Below are 18,188 nucleotides of genomic sequence, written 5' to 3' on the forward strand. Positions count from 1 at the left end.
CTGGATGTGGTGGGGCCAGGATTTGTTCCAGAATTTGTTCTTTTCCGAAAGTATCTCTTTTTAGGAGTATACCTTGTTGTAGAACTTTTTTGTATCCTAAATTTTTTCTGTTGAAATTTCTTAGGATATTTTCGTTGCTTATGGGAGGTGGTTTTGCAACCATAAGCTCCTACATTTTTGTTCTAGTTTGAACAACATAATGTTTGTTTATTTGCCTTACTACTTTTCTTTTGTAGTTTTTGGGCTTCACAAAGATTTGCCAACATGTCTTGTACAAATCTATGTCTTCTTCCTAACGTATCAATGTTTAGGAAAATATCCATGGTTAAAGTACCAAGTTCTGGATTGTTTTGCCAATACTTTGTAATGTAGTCTTTTTCTGCTACATGTGCAAATGGTTCTGGCAATTTTGCATAAAAGATAGACAGATAAGGTTTCTGGTCTTCTTTTTGCAGTTTATAGAAGTAACTTGCAAACTCGCAGTAATACTTCTCATAAAAACAAATGTTACAGATTTGTAACTTATTTAATTTCTGAAGAGTTTCTAAACGTTTTCTTTGTTTAGTACTCTCATTGTAGGCTTCTAGGGTTGGATGTATTCCTAGAAATTCCTTTGATATCTTAGCCACTAATCCTTTCAAGATATTGGCTATCGATATTGAGGTATTAGCTCGTTTTTGGTCTTCGGGAAGGTTGTCCCACCAAAGAGCTACATTACCCTGTAAAGCATGGGTAAAGAAATTAAATGCTGATTCTTGGTTCCAAGATTCATTTGCAGCATTGCTCATGCTTCTTTCCCAATCTTTAAGGACTTTTTCTCCATCCTTGGGGCAATCCAAGTTGAGGTAAAATCCAAAAGGGTTTATGCTATCTATGGTTCGGTGTCCCTTAGTAGCATTTGAAGGATCGACATTTGTGTATTTTGTCGAATACCTTTGTCCTCCCAGGGATATTTTGGAGTGGGAGAAACTTTCTCGTTCTTGCGGATGAACCGCAGTACGGTTTCGGAAGTTATCTTGAAAGCTATCTTCCATGTGGGTATCTCGTACCCTTGAAGTTTCTGCTTCAAAATGGTCACTACCACGAAGCATTCGAAACCTTTTACCAAGATCATCTGCCTTTTTGTCTTTAGCAGAGTAGTCTGTTTTCTTGGTATTTTCTTCTGCAACTTCATCAGATTCCCAGGCTTCTGGTTCACTGTCGTGTTGCTCTTGTTGTTTACTAGAAGAAGGTTTTTCTTCTTGAACATAATAAATCGGTTGACGACCGAAGGTATTATATTCTGCGTAAACTTCATCATCGGTGGAGGATGATGCTTTTGAAGCGATCCTAAAAGCAGGTGGTGCTGGATCCTTTCTTCTAGGTGCTATGCAAGGTGTTGCAAAGTACACTAGGTTTTTAAGCCATCCGGTGATGTCAGGAAGGCCTAATGGTAATGGAGTTTCCATATCCATTAAATAGAAAAACTCATTCATTTTTACAAAGCTAGGAGGTTTAGCTTTTGTTTGATTTTGTCGATTTTGCATCGAAATAGATGGATGCGATTCGTATACCTTTCCCAATGGAAATTGTACCATTCCCTGGTTAAGGTTGAAAAGCCTAAATAAACCAGATAAAACTAGTTTTAATGAGTTTGAGTTTTTAAAGAAATTTAAACCTTTAAAACTTTCGGACATTATGTCTGAGGAACCCTCGCTACGCCCTCAACAGGTGGACAACGTTCGTACAAAGATCGAATCCGATCATACTATTCAATTCCAGAGATGGAATGAACAAATTGGACAAGGGATGAACACTCCCTTCTTCACCACTGAGCCCAGCAACAGTTGGAATCAAGTGAAGCTGAGTCATGAAATAGACTCAAAATATGCATCCATGCTTTATGCATATGGATTCATAAAACAACTGGTATTGCCCTCCACCGACTTATCAGTATTGGAGAAAATGCCAAAGGAAATTATGGAGGCTTGCAAAAGCTTTATCTCAATAACGAAGAGTAAAGGAATTCGACTGCATTTCGTTTCCTGTATTGCTGAAATTGTTACTGACACCAAAATGTTTCCAAGCATTTCCGTCGTGACTATTGAAGGCATCAAAGAAGGTGACGCCAACATGGAATATGATCCCAGACATGTTCCAAAAGCCAAGCCTTGCCCAGAAGCAGTCTGGCCAACCAGGCGTATCCACGGGCTTAAACACCTGATACAGCTCATGAAGCAGCTGATTCAGAAAAAGAGAAGCTTCGTCTACAAGACCTCCGTCCCATTGACGATCATCTCTAAAAGCTATAAAGAGACTCCGGCCTCCGTCGAGACCAGTCTTGAAGTTACGCTGAAGAAACTCCTTGGAGGAAATATCCCCTTCAGCAAAACAACAAAGGAAAGCTTCTGTCAGATGGCCCAGAAGACTTTTTCTAAGGAGCACACCTGTAAACTGTGCACAGAAAGGCAGTTGTCCGAATGAGGAGTCAGCAGCCACGTCAAACAACTAGTCAGCAACCACGTCAGCAGACTAGGCCCACGACGAAAACAAAGTCAGCAAAGGCGGCTCAAAAGTCCGCAATAACGGCTACAAAAAGTCACCAATGACGGCTACTCTCAGTCAACAAAGATGGCTAAAAAAGATTCCTGCACGTCATCATCATGACGTCACAAGCAGAAAAGATATTTCTACCCCTGCTTTCGGCGTCGAAAGGTAATAATGCAAGGGCAAAAGGGACATGCCAAAAAGACAAAAGTTACCCTTTGTCTTTAAACGCACACCTTACAATCAAGGGTAAAGGTGGAAAAGCTGAAAAATCTTCAGCTATAAATATGATGCTCCTCCAGAGGAAAGATCATCGAAAACTTGGAGCAACTCACCAATAGACGAGCATTAGTTCCGAAGAAGAAGGCGATTTCCGGCGACCTTTCTCCGGCAAGTTCCTCAAGCACGGTATGTGCTTAAACAGCCGTAATGGCTGAGTAGAAAAGAGGGAACCGACCGGTGCCACGATCGGTAACTTCGGGAGTTATGTAGATAAGTAGTTTTTTCTTTTCCTTTTTTAAGGGTATGTATTTTATATTTTATGACAATGTTTTTATATTTATTTTTGCATGTTTGTAATATTATGATTCGTACAGTAATTGTTTTTACTGTTCATGTTCCGCATTTATAAATATGATCTCCACAGTAGTTGTTATCACTGTTCATGTTCCCCATCTATGTATTGATCTCCACAGTGTTTGTTTTTACTGTTCCAAAGTTACTGTTCAAAAGTACTGTTCATTTTTACTATTCATGGTTACTATTCAGGTTTACTGTTCACTCGTCAAGAAGAAATAGTATCGAAATAGTGCCAAATAGGACAGACGCTAGAGACTTAGAATTATTCGGCTACGCTCCGAGGTAGAAAACGAAACGGAGCTGTGCTCTACCCTGCTGAAGCAGCCATGGAGCCGCAACGGTTAATAGGAACGGCTCGGGGCCCTCTGAAGACCGTGAGGACCGCATCGACGGAATTGCCCACGTGGTGGTAAGCCGACAGGAATAGGGTCAAACCCCGAAGAAGTTCTAGGTAGCAGCAGAAGTCATGTTGGGCCTACTAGATAGCTATGAAATAGACACAAACGAGTACATAACGGTGACATGTGGTAGGAAGCAGGAAAGTAGCCTAATGGTAAACTGATAGGACGGATGAAGTGTGACTATAGGAATAGTAGTGTGTGAGTCATTGTTGTTTTTCGCTGCCCTTAGATGTCATCCTCTGCCCGTAGCTCGAGACTGGCAGATAGAAGTCCCTAGGATTTTAGTTCCGCTGCCCTCTTCCCTAGGTTGTCTTCCGCTGTGTGTACAAGTCTATTAGAGACTTTGTGTCGATATCATAGCAATAGTGCTTTGGTATCAGTATTCCGCTGTCAGAGTCTGCTAGAGACTCTCCCCGTCTTGAATGTAGGAGCTTATGGTTGCAAAACCACCTCCCATAAGCAACGAAAATATCCTAAGAAATTTCAACAGAAAAAATTTAGGGTACAAAAAGTTCTACAACAAGGTATACTCCTAAAAAGAGATACTTTCGGAAAAGAAAAAATTCTGGAACAAATTCTGGCCCCACCACATCCAGTAAAGGGTCAAATGCATACTGCCCTAAGGGGAAAACCCCAAGCAAATGCAAATGCTGGATATGCTAGAAAGAAGGACATTTCGCCAGAGATTGTCCAAATGATAAACAACAACGGCGGTACAGTACATACATGTTACTAGCCGAAGAAAATGGATTGGAAATCATCCATTACGATGACATCCAGTCAGAAGATGAAGTGTATGAACTTCATCTCGAAACTGAGTCCTCCTCGAAAAACTCAGAGAACATGTCAGACTCTTCAGGCTCCTTCTCTGAATGAGTATCCGCATAAACGCAGAGCATGTTGCATCTGGAAATTCTTATATCACGGTCATGCTTAAACTACCAGGATATATCAAATTCCATATACACGCTCTCGTAGATACAGGAAGTTCATATTGTCTAGCTAGACAAAATCTACTTCCCACAGATCTATGGAAACCACTTGAAGCGCCCCTTCAAGTAACAGTTGGCTCCGGAGAAACTATCTCTCTTCCTGTCGAAGCCCGAAACATTCATCTCGACATTGGAGGTGAAAAGTTTATGATTCCAAAACTCATTAGTTTAGGATCAAACATAAATTCAGGACCATATTTAGTCCTAGGAAATGAATGGCTCATGTTTCATGCCCCTGTAGAGCAAACACCAGCCTACTATAAACTTTGATGTCGCACTCGACGTGAAATCGACAATACTGCTATCTTTGTCTACGCAGTAAAACCTACTAAAGCCTATGCCATTTCTGGCAATGGAGCTGTCCTCCATCAGGTCTTCAAAAAACGCAGCAAGCGTGGTGATGAGATTCCTCCCTTAGAAACTCTACTCCTCGCTGAGTCCTGTGAATCTGAAGTTCAGCAACTTCTAGAATCCACTTGTTCTGAGAAACCCTTAGAATGGTGGCATAAACAAAAACCATATGCAAATCTCGAACTTCTTGATCCTGAAAAAGAAATCCGAGAAAAACCTATGGTTTATACTCCTTCTGATGTTGAAGAATTCTCAACACAGATAAATGATTTGCTGGCTCAAGGTTTAATCCACGCAAGTCATTCTCCACATACATCTCCTGCTTTCCTGGTAAGGAATCACGCAAAGATAAAACGAGGTAAAGCTCGAATGGTCATTAACTATAAAAAGGTTAATGAAGCCACAAAAATGGATGGCTACTATCTTCCTAACAAAGAAAGATTGATAGCTGCCATAAGAGGAAAACAATGGTTTTCTAAATTTGATTGCAAATCTGGGTTTTGGCAAATTCGTCTAACCGAAAGAGCTATTCCCCTAACTGCATTCAGTTGTCCTTCAGGACATTATGAGTGGCTTATAATGCCCTTTGGGTTAAAACAAGCACCCAACATATTTCAAAGAAGAATGGATGATATCCTCAAACCATTCTTTAAATTTTGCTTAGTTATGTTGATGATATCCTAGTCTTTTCAGAAACCAAGGATCAACATAAAGAGCAATTATTGAAGGTCTTAAATGCCTTAAAAAATGCTGGGATAGCACTCAGCAAAAAGAAATTAGAGTTGTTTAAAACCAAGATAGATTTCTTAGGTCTAAACATCTCAAAAGGAGAAATCATTCTTCAAAATCATATTCTGGAAAAACTAGCTGCTTTTTCGAATGAAATTGAAGATATAAAACAACTTCAACGTTTCTTAGGATGCCTAATATATGCTGAACAATTCATACAGAATTTAGCAGAAATTAGGAAACCCCTTCAAAAGAAACTAAAAAAAGACGTCAAATGGGAATGGACACCCACTGATAGTCTTGAAGTAATCCGGATCAAACAAATAATGAAACACCTCCCGGTGTTAACTCTACCCGATCTAGATGCAAATCTGATTTTAGAAACTGACGCCTCTGATCACACTTGGGCAGCAGTCCTAAAATGCAAAATCAATGATTCTAAAAGAATATGCAAATATACATCAGGAACATTTTCATCTGCTGAAACAAACTATCATTCTTATGAAAAAGAAATTTTAGCAGTAAAGAATGGGATAAAAAAGTTTTATATTTATCTCGCTCCCAAAGAATTTCTGGTAAGAACTGACTGTAAAAATTTTGTCGGTTTTATGACAAGAAATTTAGAAGATTCACTTTGTCGCGGTAGGTTACTCCGTTGGCAGCAATGGTTCTTTCAATTCTCTTTTACTGTTGAACACATTAAAGGAGATAAAAACTATTTACCTGACACTCTTACTCGAGAATTTTCTTGTGTTATAGACAGGTAAAATGGATCCCCTCAGCAGCACCCTGACGGACCTAGCAGCAGCAATTGCCGCACTCACGGTATTGCTCTCAACCCTACAGTCACTATTCGACAATCTTTTAGTTCTCTCATAACGAGAAGACATTTATGAGAATTGTGCCCGTTACGGGTTAAGTGGACAACTCTTACAACTCAAGGTTAAAGAATTAACCGAAGAGTTAAAAGAACTCACCCTACGGCATGAAATGCCAAGCTCCTCCGGGACTTCTACCGGATCTCCATCGCGAGGAAAGGAAGCCACAACGTCAGCTAATCAGCAGACAGATGACTTTAGTGTTTTAATAAACACAGGTCGACCCGGGATTTCTACCGGTCATGCCAGGCATGAGAAGGAAATCACAACCCAATCTTCTCTGAAGATAGGGGAATCAGGGATTTCTACCTGCCAGTCAAGAGCTGGAAAGGAAACCTTAACGATTTCTTTGAAATCGGAATCAGGGACTTCTACCTGTCTGTCTAGAGCTGAGAAGGAAGTCTTAACGGATCCATCCCTGATGGAAACGGACTTGTCTAGGAATGAGAAATCATTCAAGACAAAATTGGTTACCCCTTCTGAGTTTACAAGGTTGAAAAGCCTAAATAAACCAGAGAAAACTAGTTTTAATGAGTTTGAGTTTTTAAAGAAATTTAAACCTTTAAAACTTTCGGACATTATGTCTGAGGAACCCTCGCTACGCCCTCAACAGGTGGACAGCGTTCGTTCAAAGATCGAATCCGATCATACTGTTCAATTCCAGAGATGGAATGAACAAATTGGACAAGGGATGAACACTCCCTTCTTCACCACTGAGCCCAGCAACAGTTGGAATCAAGTGAAGCTGAGTCATGAAATAGACTCAAAATATGCATCCATACTTTATGCCTATGGATTCATAAAACAACTGGTATTGCCCTCCACCGACTTATCAGTATTGGAGAAAATGCCAAAGGAAATTATGGAGGCTTGCAAAAGCTTTATCTCCATAACGAAGAGTAAAGGGATTCGACTGTATTTCGTTTCCTGTATTGCTGAAATTGTTACTGACACCAAAATGTTTCCAAGCATTTCCGTCGTGACTATTGAAGGCATCAAAGAAGGTGACGCCAACATGGAATATGATCCCAGACATGTTCTAAAAGCCAAGCCTTGCCCAGAAGCAGTCTGGCCAACCAGACGTATCCACGGGCTCAAACACCTGATACAGCTCATGAAGCAGCTGATTCAGAAAAAGAGAAGCTTCGTCTACAAGACCTCCGTCCCATTGACGATCATCTCTAAAAGCTATAAAGAGACTCCGGCCTCCGTCGAGACCAGTCTTGAAGTTACGCTGAAGAAACTCCTTGGAGGAAATATCCCCTTCAGCAAAACAACAAAGGAAAGCTTCTGCCAGATGGCTCAGAAGACTTTTTCTAAGGAGCACACCTATAAACTGTGCACAGAAAGGCAGCTGTCCGAATGAGCAGTCAGCAACTACGTCAACCAACTAGACAGCAGCCACGTCAGCAGACTAGGCCCACGACGAAAACAAAGTCAGCAAAGGCGGCTCAAAAGTCCGCAATAACGGCTACAAAAGTCATCAATGACGGCCACACCAAGTCAACAAAGATGGCTAAAAAAGATTCCTGCACGTCATCATCATGACATCACAAGCAGAAAAGACATTTCTACCCCTGCTTTCGGCGCCGAAAGGTAATAATGCAAGGGCAAAAGAGACATGCCAAAAAGACAAAAGTTACCCTTTGTCTTTAAACGCACACCTTACAATCAAGGGTAAAGGTGGAAAAGCTGAAAAATCTTCAGCTATAAATACGATGCTCCTCCAGAGGAAAGATCATCGAAAACTTGGAGCAACTCACCAATAGACGAGCATTAGTTTCGAAGAAGAAGGCGATTTTCGGCGACCTTTCTCCGGCAAGTTCCTCAAGCATGGTATGTGCTTAAATAGCCGTAATGGCTGAGTAGAAAAGAGGGAACCGACTGGTGCCACGGTCGGTAACTTCGGGAGTTATGTAGATAAGTAGTTTTTTCTTTTCCTTTTTTAAGGGTATGTATTTTATATTTTATGACAATGTTTTTATATTTATTTCCGCATGTTGTAATATTATGATTTGTACAGTAATTGTTTTTACTGTTCATGTTCTGCATTTATAAATATGATCTCCACAGTAGTTGTTATCACTGTTCATGTTCCGCATCTATGTATTGATCTCCACAGTGTTTGTTTTTACTGTTCCAAAGTTACTGTTCAAAAGTATTGTTCATTTTTACTATTCATGGTTACTATTCACGATTACTATTCATGTTTACTGTTCACTCGTCAAGAAGAAATAGTATCGAAATAGTGCCAAATAGGACAGACGCTAGAGACTTAGAATTATTCGGCTACGCTCCGAGGTAGAAAACGAAACGGAGCTGTGCTCTACCCTGCTGAAGCAGCCATGGAGCCGCAACGGTTAATAGGAATTGCTCGGGGCCCTCTGAAGACCGTGAGGACCGCATCGACGGAATTGCCCACGTGGTGGTAAGCCGGCAGGAATAGGGTCAAACCCCGAAGAAGTTCTAGGTAGCAGCAGAAGTCATGTTGGGCCTACTAGATAGCTATGAAATAGACACAAACGAGTACATAACGGTGACATGTGGTAGGAAACAGGAAAGTAGCCTAATGGTAAACTGATAGGACGGACGAAGTGTGACTATAGGAATAGTAGTGTGTGAGTCATTGTTGTTTTTCGCTGCCCTTAGATGTCATCCTCTGCCCGTAGCTCGAGACTGGCAGATAGAAGTCCCTAGGATTTTAGTTCCGCTGCCCTCTTCCCTAGGTTGTCTTCCGCTGTGTGTACAAGTCTATTAGAGACTTTGTGTCGATATCATAGCAATAGTGCTTTGGTATCAGTATTCCGCTGTCAGAGTCTGCTAGAGACTCTCCCCGTCTTTAAAATGGTATCAGAGCCGAGTATTAGACTTGGTTTTGTATGTGTCAAAGAAGTCAAAGCTTACCTTTGATTCTTTCTGTTTAGGTATACATACTCCCAAACAGTTACGACCCATACCGGTCACATCCCAAGTAACATTTGTAAGGAACAAATGTACAAAACCAAAAGTCCATTATGGAACAAAATAGGTCTAATCCAGAGATAAGACTTATAAATTATTCGCGACTGCGAGAATATATCATGACCAGAAGGTATGATAATCAAATCGAATTCCAGAGGGTCTGGATTCGACAGTTAAAAGATCGACTCGCACGAGTTCAAGCCAAACTCAAAGAGCTCGAAGAAAATCCTTTAGTTGTAGATTATAACAACGAAGGAAGAAGAATAATCCGAGATGGACGATTCTTAGGACTCGGTCCAGTAGGATTAAAGCAAGTTATCAAAAACCTGAAACATCAAATCAGGATTGAACAACTTGAACTTCAAGAATATGCTATCTAAGCAAATCTTAGAAGATTTGGTAATCATTCTGCAAAGAGAAATCTATAGAATGACCCATGAAGAAACCGTATCTCAACCTGTAGACACCGCTTCAACAGGAGAAGCCTCTACAAGTACATACGGAAAACCAGAAAAAACAAAATACTGGTATGTTGTCTTCATAGGGAGAGCAACAGGAATATATGACAGCTGGGAAGAAGCCCAAGCTTAAGTCATAGGACTTCCTGGAAATTCTCACAGAAAATTCCGGACAAAGGACGATGCTGAACAAGCCTGGACAGCATCCCGAAATAAATGATCTATCGGCAAAAACTTTTAGATCGTTTGCAACAAAAGAGAGAAGGTTTAGCCTTCACTCTTTGCTAAGAAACATGCTTCAACTAGAAGATGATACTACCTTAGCCAGGGAATGGTACAATTTCCATTGGGAAAGGTATACGAATCGCATCCATCTATTTCGATGCAAAATCGACAAAATCAAACAAAAGCTAAACCTCCTAGCTTTGTAAAAATGAATGAGTTTTTCTATTTAATGGATATGGAAATTCCATTACCATTAGGTCTTCCTGACATCACCGGATGGCTTAAAAACTTAGTGTAATTTGCAACCCCTTGCATAGCACCTAAAAGAAAAGATCCAGCACCACCTGCTTTTAGGATCGCTTCAAAAGCATCATCCTCCACCGATGATGAAGTTTACGCAGAATATAATACCTTCGGTCGTCAACCGATTTATTATGTTCAAGAAGAAAAACCTTCTTCGAGTAAACAACAGGAGCAACACGACAGTGAACCAGAAGCCTGGGAATCTGATGAAGTTGCAGAAGAAAAAACCAAGAAAACAGACTACTCTGCTAAAGACAAAAAGGCAGATGATCTTGGTAAAAGGTTTCAAATGCTTCGTGGTAGTGACCATTTTGAAGCCGAAACTTCAAGGGTACGAGATACCCACATGGAAGATAGCTTTCAAGATAACTTCCGAAACCGTACTGCGGTTCATCCGCAAGAACGAGAAAGTTTCTCCCACTCCAAAATATCCCTGGGAGGACAAAGGTATTCGACAAAATACACAAATGTTGATCCTTCCAATGCTACTAAGGGACACCGAACCATAGATAGCATAAACCCTTTTGGATTTTACCTGAACTTGGATTGCCCCAAGGATGGAGAAAAAGTCCTTAAATATTGGGAAAGAAGCATGAGCAATGCTGCAAATATGCATGAATCTTGGAACCAAGAATCAACATTTAATTTCTTTACCCATGCTTTACAGGGTAATGTAGCTCTTTGGTGGGACAACCTTCCCGAAGACCAAAAACGAGCTAATACCTCAATATCGATAGCCAATATCTTGAAAGGATTAGTGGCTAAGATATCAAAGGAATTTCTAGGAATACATCCAACCCTAGAAGCCGACAATGAGAGTACTAAACAAAGAAAACGTTTAGAAACTCTTCAGAAATTAAACAAGTTACAAATCTGTAACATTTGTTTTAAAGGAATTTCTAGGAATACATCCAACCCTAGAAGCCTACAATGAGAGTACTAAACAAAGAAAGCATTTAGAAACTCTTCAGAAATTAAACAAGTTACAAATCTGTAACATTTGTTTTTATGAGAAGTAGTACTGCGAGTTTGCAAGTTACTTCTATAAACTGCAAAAAGAAGACCAGAAACCTTATCTGTCTATCTTTTATGCAAAATTGCCAGAACCATTTGCACATGTAGCAGAAAAAGACTACATTGCAAAGTATTGGCATAACAATCCAGAACTTGGTACTTTAACCATGGATATTTTCCTAAACATTGATACGTTAGGAAGAAGACATAGATTTGTACAAGACATGTTGGCAAATCTTTGTGAAGCCCAAAAACTACAAAAGAAAAGTAGTAAGGCAAATAAACAAACATTATGTGATGGATGACCAAGTCGGTTGTGCCAAAGTTGGGCCTCAAATGTAGTGGATGATAATGTAGCTAATAGTGGAAGAGTGAAGTAGTACCAACCCCCCTTTTCATGGCCGCCACCAATCACCCACTTCATAGTGAGATCCTGAAAGACACAAGAAGACGGTGAGAAGGTGAAATTGAGGAACAAACAAAACATCTTGAAGGGGAATAGATGAAGTAAGATAAGAGGAACCTTTGCCAAGGACCTTGGTTTGGGTACCATCAACAATAGTAACGAATTTATGAGGATAACAAGGAGATAAGGACTACAACAAGTGTTTGTTACCCGATAGATGTTCGGAGGCCCCGGAATCGATGATCCAAGAGGAAGATGAAGAAGAGGAAGAAGAGGAAGAAAGCATACCTGAGGCAATAGTAGTGGCAACAGTAGATGATGAGGGAATAGATGATTCCATGAAGGACTTCATTTTCTGAAATGCAGCATAGTCCTCAACCATAAGAGTCATATTTCCGGATGATGATTCAGCCTTATCTTCATTTTTCTCAACGTTAACCGAGATTGGGTTATTTGTGGCCCAATCAAGTTTGCCATGAAGTTTCCAGCATGATGCCACAAGGTGGTTCTGACGGCCACAATAAGTGCAAAGTTGAGGCTCAGTACGGAAAGAATTCTAACCCGTTCTACCACCTCTATTTTCAGCCCCTCTCATAGTTCGACCCCCTCTCATATTTCTGCCCTGTCCTCGGCATGAGGAAGATGTTCCCCGATTGCCAGAGAACATTGCCGATGGAGCGTCAATAGGAGAAGGAGGGGATAGATCCGGTATCTGAAGTAATGTAGCACTAATATCATCGAAGGATGGAAGAACAGAAGAACTTAGAAGCTGAGTTTTGGCCACCTCAAGGTATGGTTTAATATTCGATAAGCAAATGGCTGCTGCCAAAGCTTCTCTTTGTCGTTCTTGAACGGCAATATCAGTGGAATATGGCTGAGCTAGTTTCCATTCTTGAAGAAGACCTCGAAATCGTGCCAAGAATTTGTGAATATTATCTCCCTGTTTCGTATGCAGCATGTTTTGTAAGACATTATATATTTTTTGTAATGAAACAGTGCTTGAGTAAAGCTTGGCACAAGTGTCCCATATATTCTTGGCGGTTTCCAAGTGGACCACATTGTTGGCCACTTGCTCTTCCAAGCTATTAATGAGACAACTTATCACCATGTTATCATCCTTAACCCACTTGTGGTACGACGCATCTTCTTCATCAATCAGAGGAGGAAAGTTAACAGTGTGGCTCAAGAGGTCACAAGTAATAAGAACCATCCGAACCAATTGTGACCAGCTCATGTAATTGGAGAGACCTCTAAGTGGAATTGTAGTAATACGGACTATATCACTCTTATTACTATTGTATCCAATCTCCATGATGAGGCAAGTAAAATATGGAGGTCAAGGGAAAAGACCTTCTTCAAAGAACAATTACTCAATGTAATTGGAAGAAGCCGTAGACCAAATCAGTCACCAACAAAAGAGAACAAGGACCAATTTTTTTCACGAGGGCAAACACCAAATTATCCACAAATTTGTGCCTTTAGAAAGTGATAATAACATCCAACCATCACTCAACCGACTAGGCCTTAATCCAAACTCCAACACAAACGAGTAATAGACAAATATTTAGAGAAGATTTAACGGCAAACCAAGACACTTGGAAGAGATTTATCTTCAGCTCATGGGAGACTTCAATGTAAAAAAAATTCAATTGTTGAAGTTAAAAAAAAGGGAACTAAAAATGGTAAATGACTGCTTGAATTTCATCAAACATATAATGGGCATCCAACAACATAACACAAACTCATGAGAAACCTTAAGTAGGAGAAGATACAGCAACATGTGCTGGAATTCTACCTCAAATGAGAAGGATCTAAATTACATAAAAGTAATTGAATTTCACCCATCAATCTTAATAAGATGCAAATAGCAAATGATCTTGATCACTCTTGTAATTGATTTACAAGGAGTCAAGATTATAACATCAATTTAGTCATAGAAATAAATCTTTACAACATATAAAGATTTATCTTGACTTGATGTGACTCAAAATTCAAGAAGTAAAGAAAAACAGTAAAAACGAGTATGTAAATAAGAAAAGGAAACAAAAAAAAACGTAAATAAGAAATGCATGAACTTATCTCTTCATGATTGAACTCCTTTTACAACTTCTTGAACAGATTTCATAATAACTCCATGAAGAGAGATCCTAAACTCCTTGCTTTGATATCATGTAAAATTTAGAATCTCATGAAAGGAACTTTAGATCAACGAGAAAGAAGAAGAAGAAGGAGAGAGTTTGGATTAAGGGAGAAGAGGGTTACGTCAAAAAGAAAAATGGGGGTTGGACGAATTTGTGGAAAGAGAGGAGAGTGCTTCAATGACCTACCTCTTAGCCAATGCCTTTATTTATAGTTTTACAATGCCCTTAGGGCTACAACTTGATAAAACAAAATACATAAAAAGAACACATATTTACACTTCTATGCCATCTTTATTGAAAGTACCATATTTTACACATATGTCACTCCTTTGACGTGTGGGCTTCTTGTCTTGAGCTCGGGGGTTTGAGCCCATCTTCCAACTATTGTTTCTCCCTCAATTCAAATTCAACTTGATCTCAGTTAGTACTTCAGTTACTGGATCTGGCCATACAGTAAGTTTCCTTCCTGATTGCTTTGTTATCCAATATCTTTTTACCAAGAGGATGATTGGCAGGGGTGACAAAGTCCAAGATCTCTATGTTCTTAATGTTCAATGTTTGAATTCTATTTCCAATGCCTTTGTCAATAATATTTCTGTTCATATTTGGCATAATAGGCTAGGTCACGTTTCTTTTAAGTGACTTGATTCTTTGAAAGCTCAGTTGAAATGTGATGTAAGTAGATTACATAAGTTAGATCCTTGTTATATTTGTCTAGCTCAGTTGAAATGTGATGTAACTAGATTACATAAGTCAGATCCTTGTTATATTTGTCTTCTTGCTAAGCAAAGAAGACTGTCTTTTGAATCCAATAATCATTTATCCAAATTTCCTTTTGATCTTGTGCACTATGATATTTGGGGGCCATATCAAACTGTTTATTATACTAGTCATCGATTTTTCTTGACTCTTGTTGATGATTGTACTTGATTGACTTGGGTTTATCTATTGAGGAATAAATCTGATGCTATCTCTGTGATACCGAAGTTTTTTAATATAGTTTTCACTTAGTTTAATACCACAATTAAGGTTTTTCGATCTGATAATGCACCTGAGTTATCTTTTGCTGAGTTTTTCCAAGATAAGGGAGTTTTGCATCAGTTTTCCTGTATTGAAAGGCTTCAACAAAAATCGGTTGTGGAGCGAAAACATCAACACCTCTTGAATGTGGCTCGGTCATTATTTTTTCAATCCAAGATTCCAATTTCTTTTTGGACTGATTGTGTTCTTACTGCGACTTTCTTGATTAACAGAACTCCTTCTCCTCTTTTGCGGAACAACACACCTTTTTCATTTACTATACAAAACAGCTCCTGATTATACTCTTTTTCGAGTTTTTGGCTGTTTAGCATTTGTTTCCACCTTAGCTGCTCATGGAACCAAGTTCCAACCTCGTGCTTGAGTTTGTGCTTTTCTTGGTTATCCGGCTACTGTGAAAAGTTATAAGTTTTATGATGTGGAGACAAAATAGGTTTATCATTCATGAGGAAGTGTTTCCTTTTCATACTATTACACGTTCAAATCAAGTTACTGATCCATTTCCAGATTTGGTTCTGCCCCATTCCTCAATACAAGCTCATTTTATTCCAGATCTTGCTTCTTTACATATTCATGATCCACTTGTTACTTTTGATGTTCCAGCTGATGATATTCCAGCTATTGTTCCAGTTGATGATATTCCAGTTATTGTTCCTTCTACATCTGGTGGTGTTATTCTTTGAAAATCTACCAAAGTGATTCATCAACCTAATTACTTGAAGGATTTTCATTGCAATTTACTAGCTGGTTCTTCTACTCATGCTTCTACTAACACATCTTACCCAATCTCTAACTACATCTCTTATCATGGCTTTTCTGATTCACACAAACAGTTTGTGCTCAATGTATCCTCTCAGGTTGAGCCTAAATACTATCACCAAGCAGTGAAGTTTCCTGAATGGAGATTGGCTATGCATGAAGAGTTGAAAGCTACGGAAGCAAACAACACCTGGACTGTCACTTCTCTTCCTCATGACAAGCATACCATTGGATGCAAATGGATTTACTAGATCAAACTTAAATCGGATGGATCTATTGAGCAACATAAGGCTCGTTTGGTAGTTAAAGGCTATACACAACAAGAAGGTTTGGATTTTGTTGAACCTTTTTTCTCCAATGGCAAAATTAGTAATTGTGAAGGTTCTTCTTGCTCTTGCTGCCTCACATAATTGGCATCTAGCCCAACTTGATGTCAACAACATTTTTTTAAACGGTGATCTTTTTTAGGAAATCTATATGGATCTCTCTCTCAGCTATCTTAGACAGGGGGAGTCCTCTTCATCTCAAAGAAAACTAGTATGCAAGCTTCACAAGTCAATTTATGGTCTCAAACAAGCTTCGAGGCAATGGTATTTAGAATTTTCTCAAGTTTTGATCAAGTTTGGCTTTCTTCAGTCAAAATATGATTACTGTCTCTTCACAAAAGGTCATGGATCCTCTTTTGTTGCTCTTCTAGTTTATGTGGATGATATCATTTTTCCTAGTCCTTCATCTCAAGCTATTGCTGAGATCAAACAGTTTCTGCATACACAGTTTAAGCTCGAGGATCTTAGTTGTCTCAAGCACTTCCTTAGTCTTGAGATTGCTCAGTCCAAGCAAGGTATTGTGTTTTCTCAATGCCTTTACACCTTACAATTTCTTGAGGACACAGGTTACTTGGCTTGTAAACCAACTGTTGTTCCAATGGATCCAAAACTTCGTTTAACTGCCACTGAAGGTGACCTGCTTCCTAATATAACACACTATCGGCAGCTGGTTGGAAAACTTCTTTATCTCACTTTATCTCGCCCAGATATTACTTTTGTAGTTCACAAGCTCACTCAATTCTTAGCTCAGCCTCGACTCCCTCATCTCAAGAAAAGTCCTGGTCAAGGGTTGTTGTTTTCTTCTAATTCTTCCTTGCAGCTTAGAGCTTACTCTGATGCTTGTGCTCCAGTTCGTTTGCACGCTTTTTCTTATGCTGACTGGGGATCATGCCCTGATTCTCGACGCTCTACAACAGATTGTTGCATCTTTATTGGCGACTCTTTAGTCTCTTGGAAGGCCAAAAAGCAGACCACCGCCTCTCGATCCTCAGCTGAGGCTGAGTATAAAGCTCTTTCCTCTACTGCCAGCGAGCTTATTTGGTTGCAACAATTTCTTAAAGATTTTTAAGTCAAGGTTGATTTTCCTACTTTGCTATATTGTGACAATCAAGTTGCGATACATATTGCTTCTAATCCAACATTTTATTAGCGCACTAAGCATATCGAGATAGATTGCCATTTTGTTCGTGAAAGAGTTACTTCGGGAGTTCTCAAATTGCTTCTCATTCGATCTCAATACCAGTTAGCTGACATGTTTCCTAAACCTCTCCCTTCAACTCAACTTTTTTCTTTGTTGTCCAAAATGGTTGTAAAGAACATTTACAAACCACCTTGAGGGGGAGTATTAGGGTGTAAAAATTGTATTTTAGAGTTTGTGAGATTTGTACAGGTGTCATTTGTTCATTGCTGGTATAGTTGTAGACAGTTTTTTTCTTCCCTGCTATTTATATCAGTTTTTTCCCTCTTTTGTAAAATAGTTCGATGAATCAATGAAGATAATTTTCTTCTTCTCTGTTCTTCTTGGCTTTTCTTCTTCTTGAGCTTAATACTTTTATCCATTTAAGGAGCGCAGTGACAACACGACCATTCTTTTTGGTGCTTATCCCAGATGAAATCTCCAGTGACAACATGGATGAGAAAAGAAGCGCAACGCAACGCAGAGAGAGGTCACTTCAACGACCAAAAAACCATGTCGAGGTCAAGAGGAAGGCATCAAGAGAGCTCTGGAGTCGGTCAAATCACTTGTTGAATTTACACACTCATTTTTTCACTAGAATGAGTGTGTAATTCACTTTCAATCCCCACTTACACGAGACACAAACACTTTTAAGGCCACTCTTCCCAGTGAAAGTGAATTTAACAGGCCTTAATGTAAACATTCTGTTAAATGATTAACATAAACAACTCTTTATATTATGCTATTTTGAAGGACAAAACTAGATTGAAGATGCGAAAGTTGTGAACTTACATACATTGAATTGTAATGCTGAAAGGATAATGCAAGATAAGGTATTCTTTGTCCTTTACATCTCTTATAGATCTACATAGGAACACTAAAATGTCTTCATTCACAAGTGGAACATAAACAATGTAGTGAATA

The 18,188-nt window shown here is 39.3% G+C and overlaps 1 protein-coding gene across 1 annotated transcript; it reads left to right on the forward strand.

The window, feature by feature from the left end:
* Positions 1-16,238: 16,238 nt before the first annotated feature.
* LOC137951297 (uncharacterized mitochondrial protein AtMg00810-like) lies at positions 16,239-17,156 on the forward strand. The gene has a single exon (XM_068797881.1). It carries the CDS (start codon positions 16,239-16,241, stop codon positions 17,154-17,156), a length of 918 nt encoding a protein of 305 aa, XP_068653982.1.
* Positions 17,157-18,188: the final 1,032 nt, after the last annotated feature.

Source organism: Aristolochia californica, unplaced genomic scaffold (assembly GCF_029961685.1).
Source record: "Aristolochia californica isolate CCGP_79_NKW_82.1479 unplaced genomic scaffold, dmAriCali1.0.hap1 SCAF_15, whole genome shotgun sequence".
NCBI classification, from domain to species: domain Eukaryota; kingdom Viridiplantae; phylum Streptophyta; class Magnoliopsida; order Piperales; family Aristolochiaceae; genus Aristolochia; species Aristolochia californica.

Bases quoted from the DNA above. Each gene is read 5' to 3' on its own strand.
- LOC137951297 (XM_068797881.1), top strand. From the start codon at position 16,239: ATGGATCTCTCTCTCAGCTATCTTAGACAGGGGGAGTCCTCTTCATCT.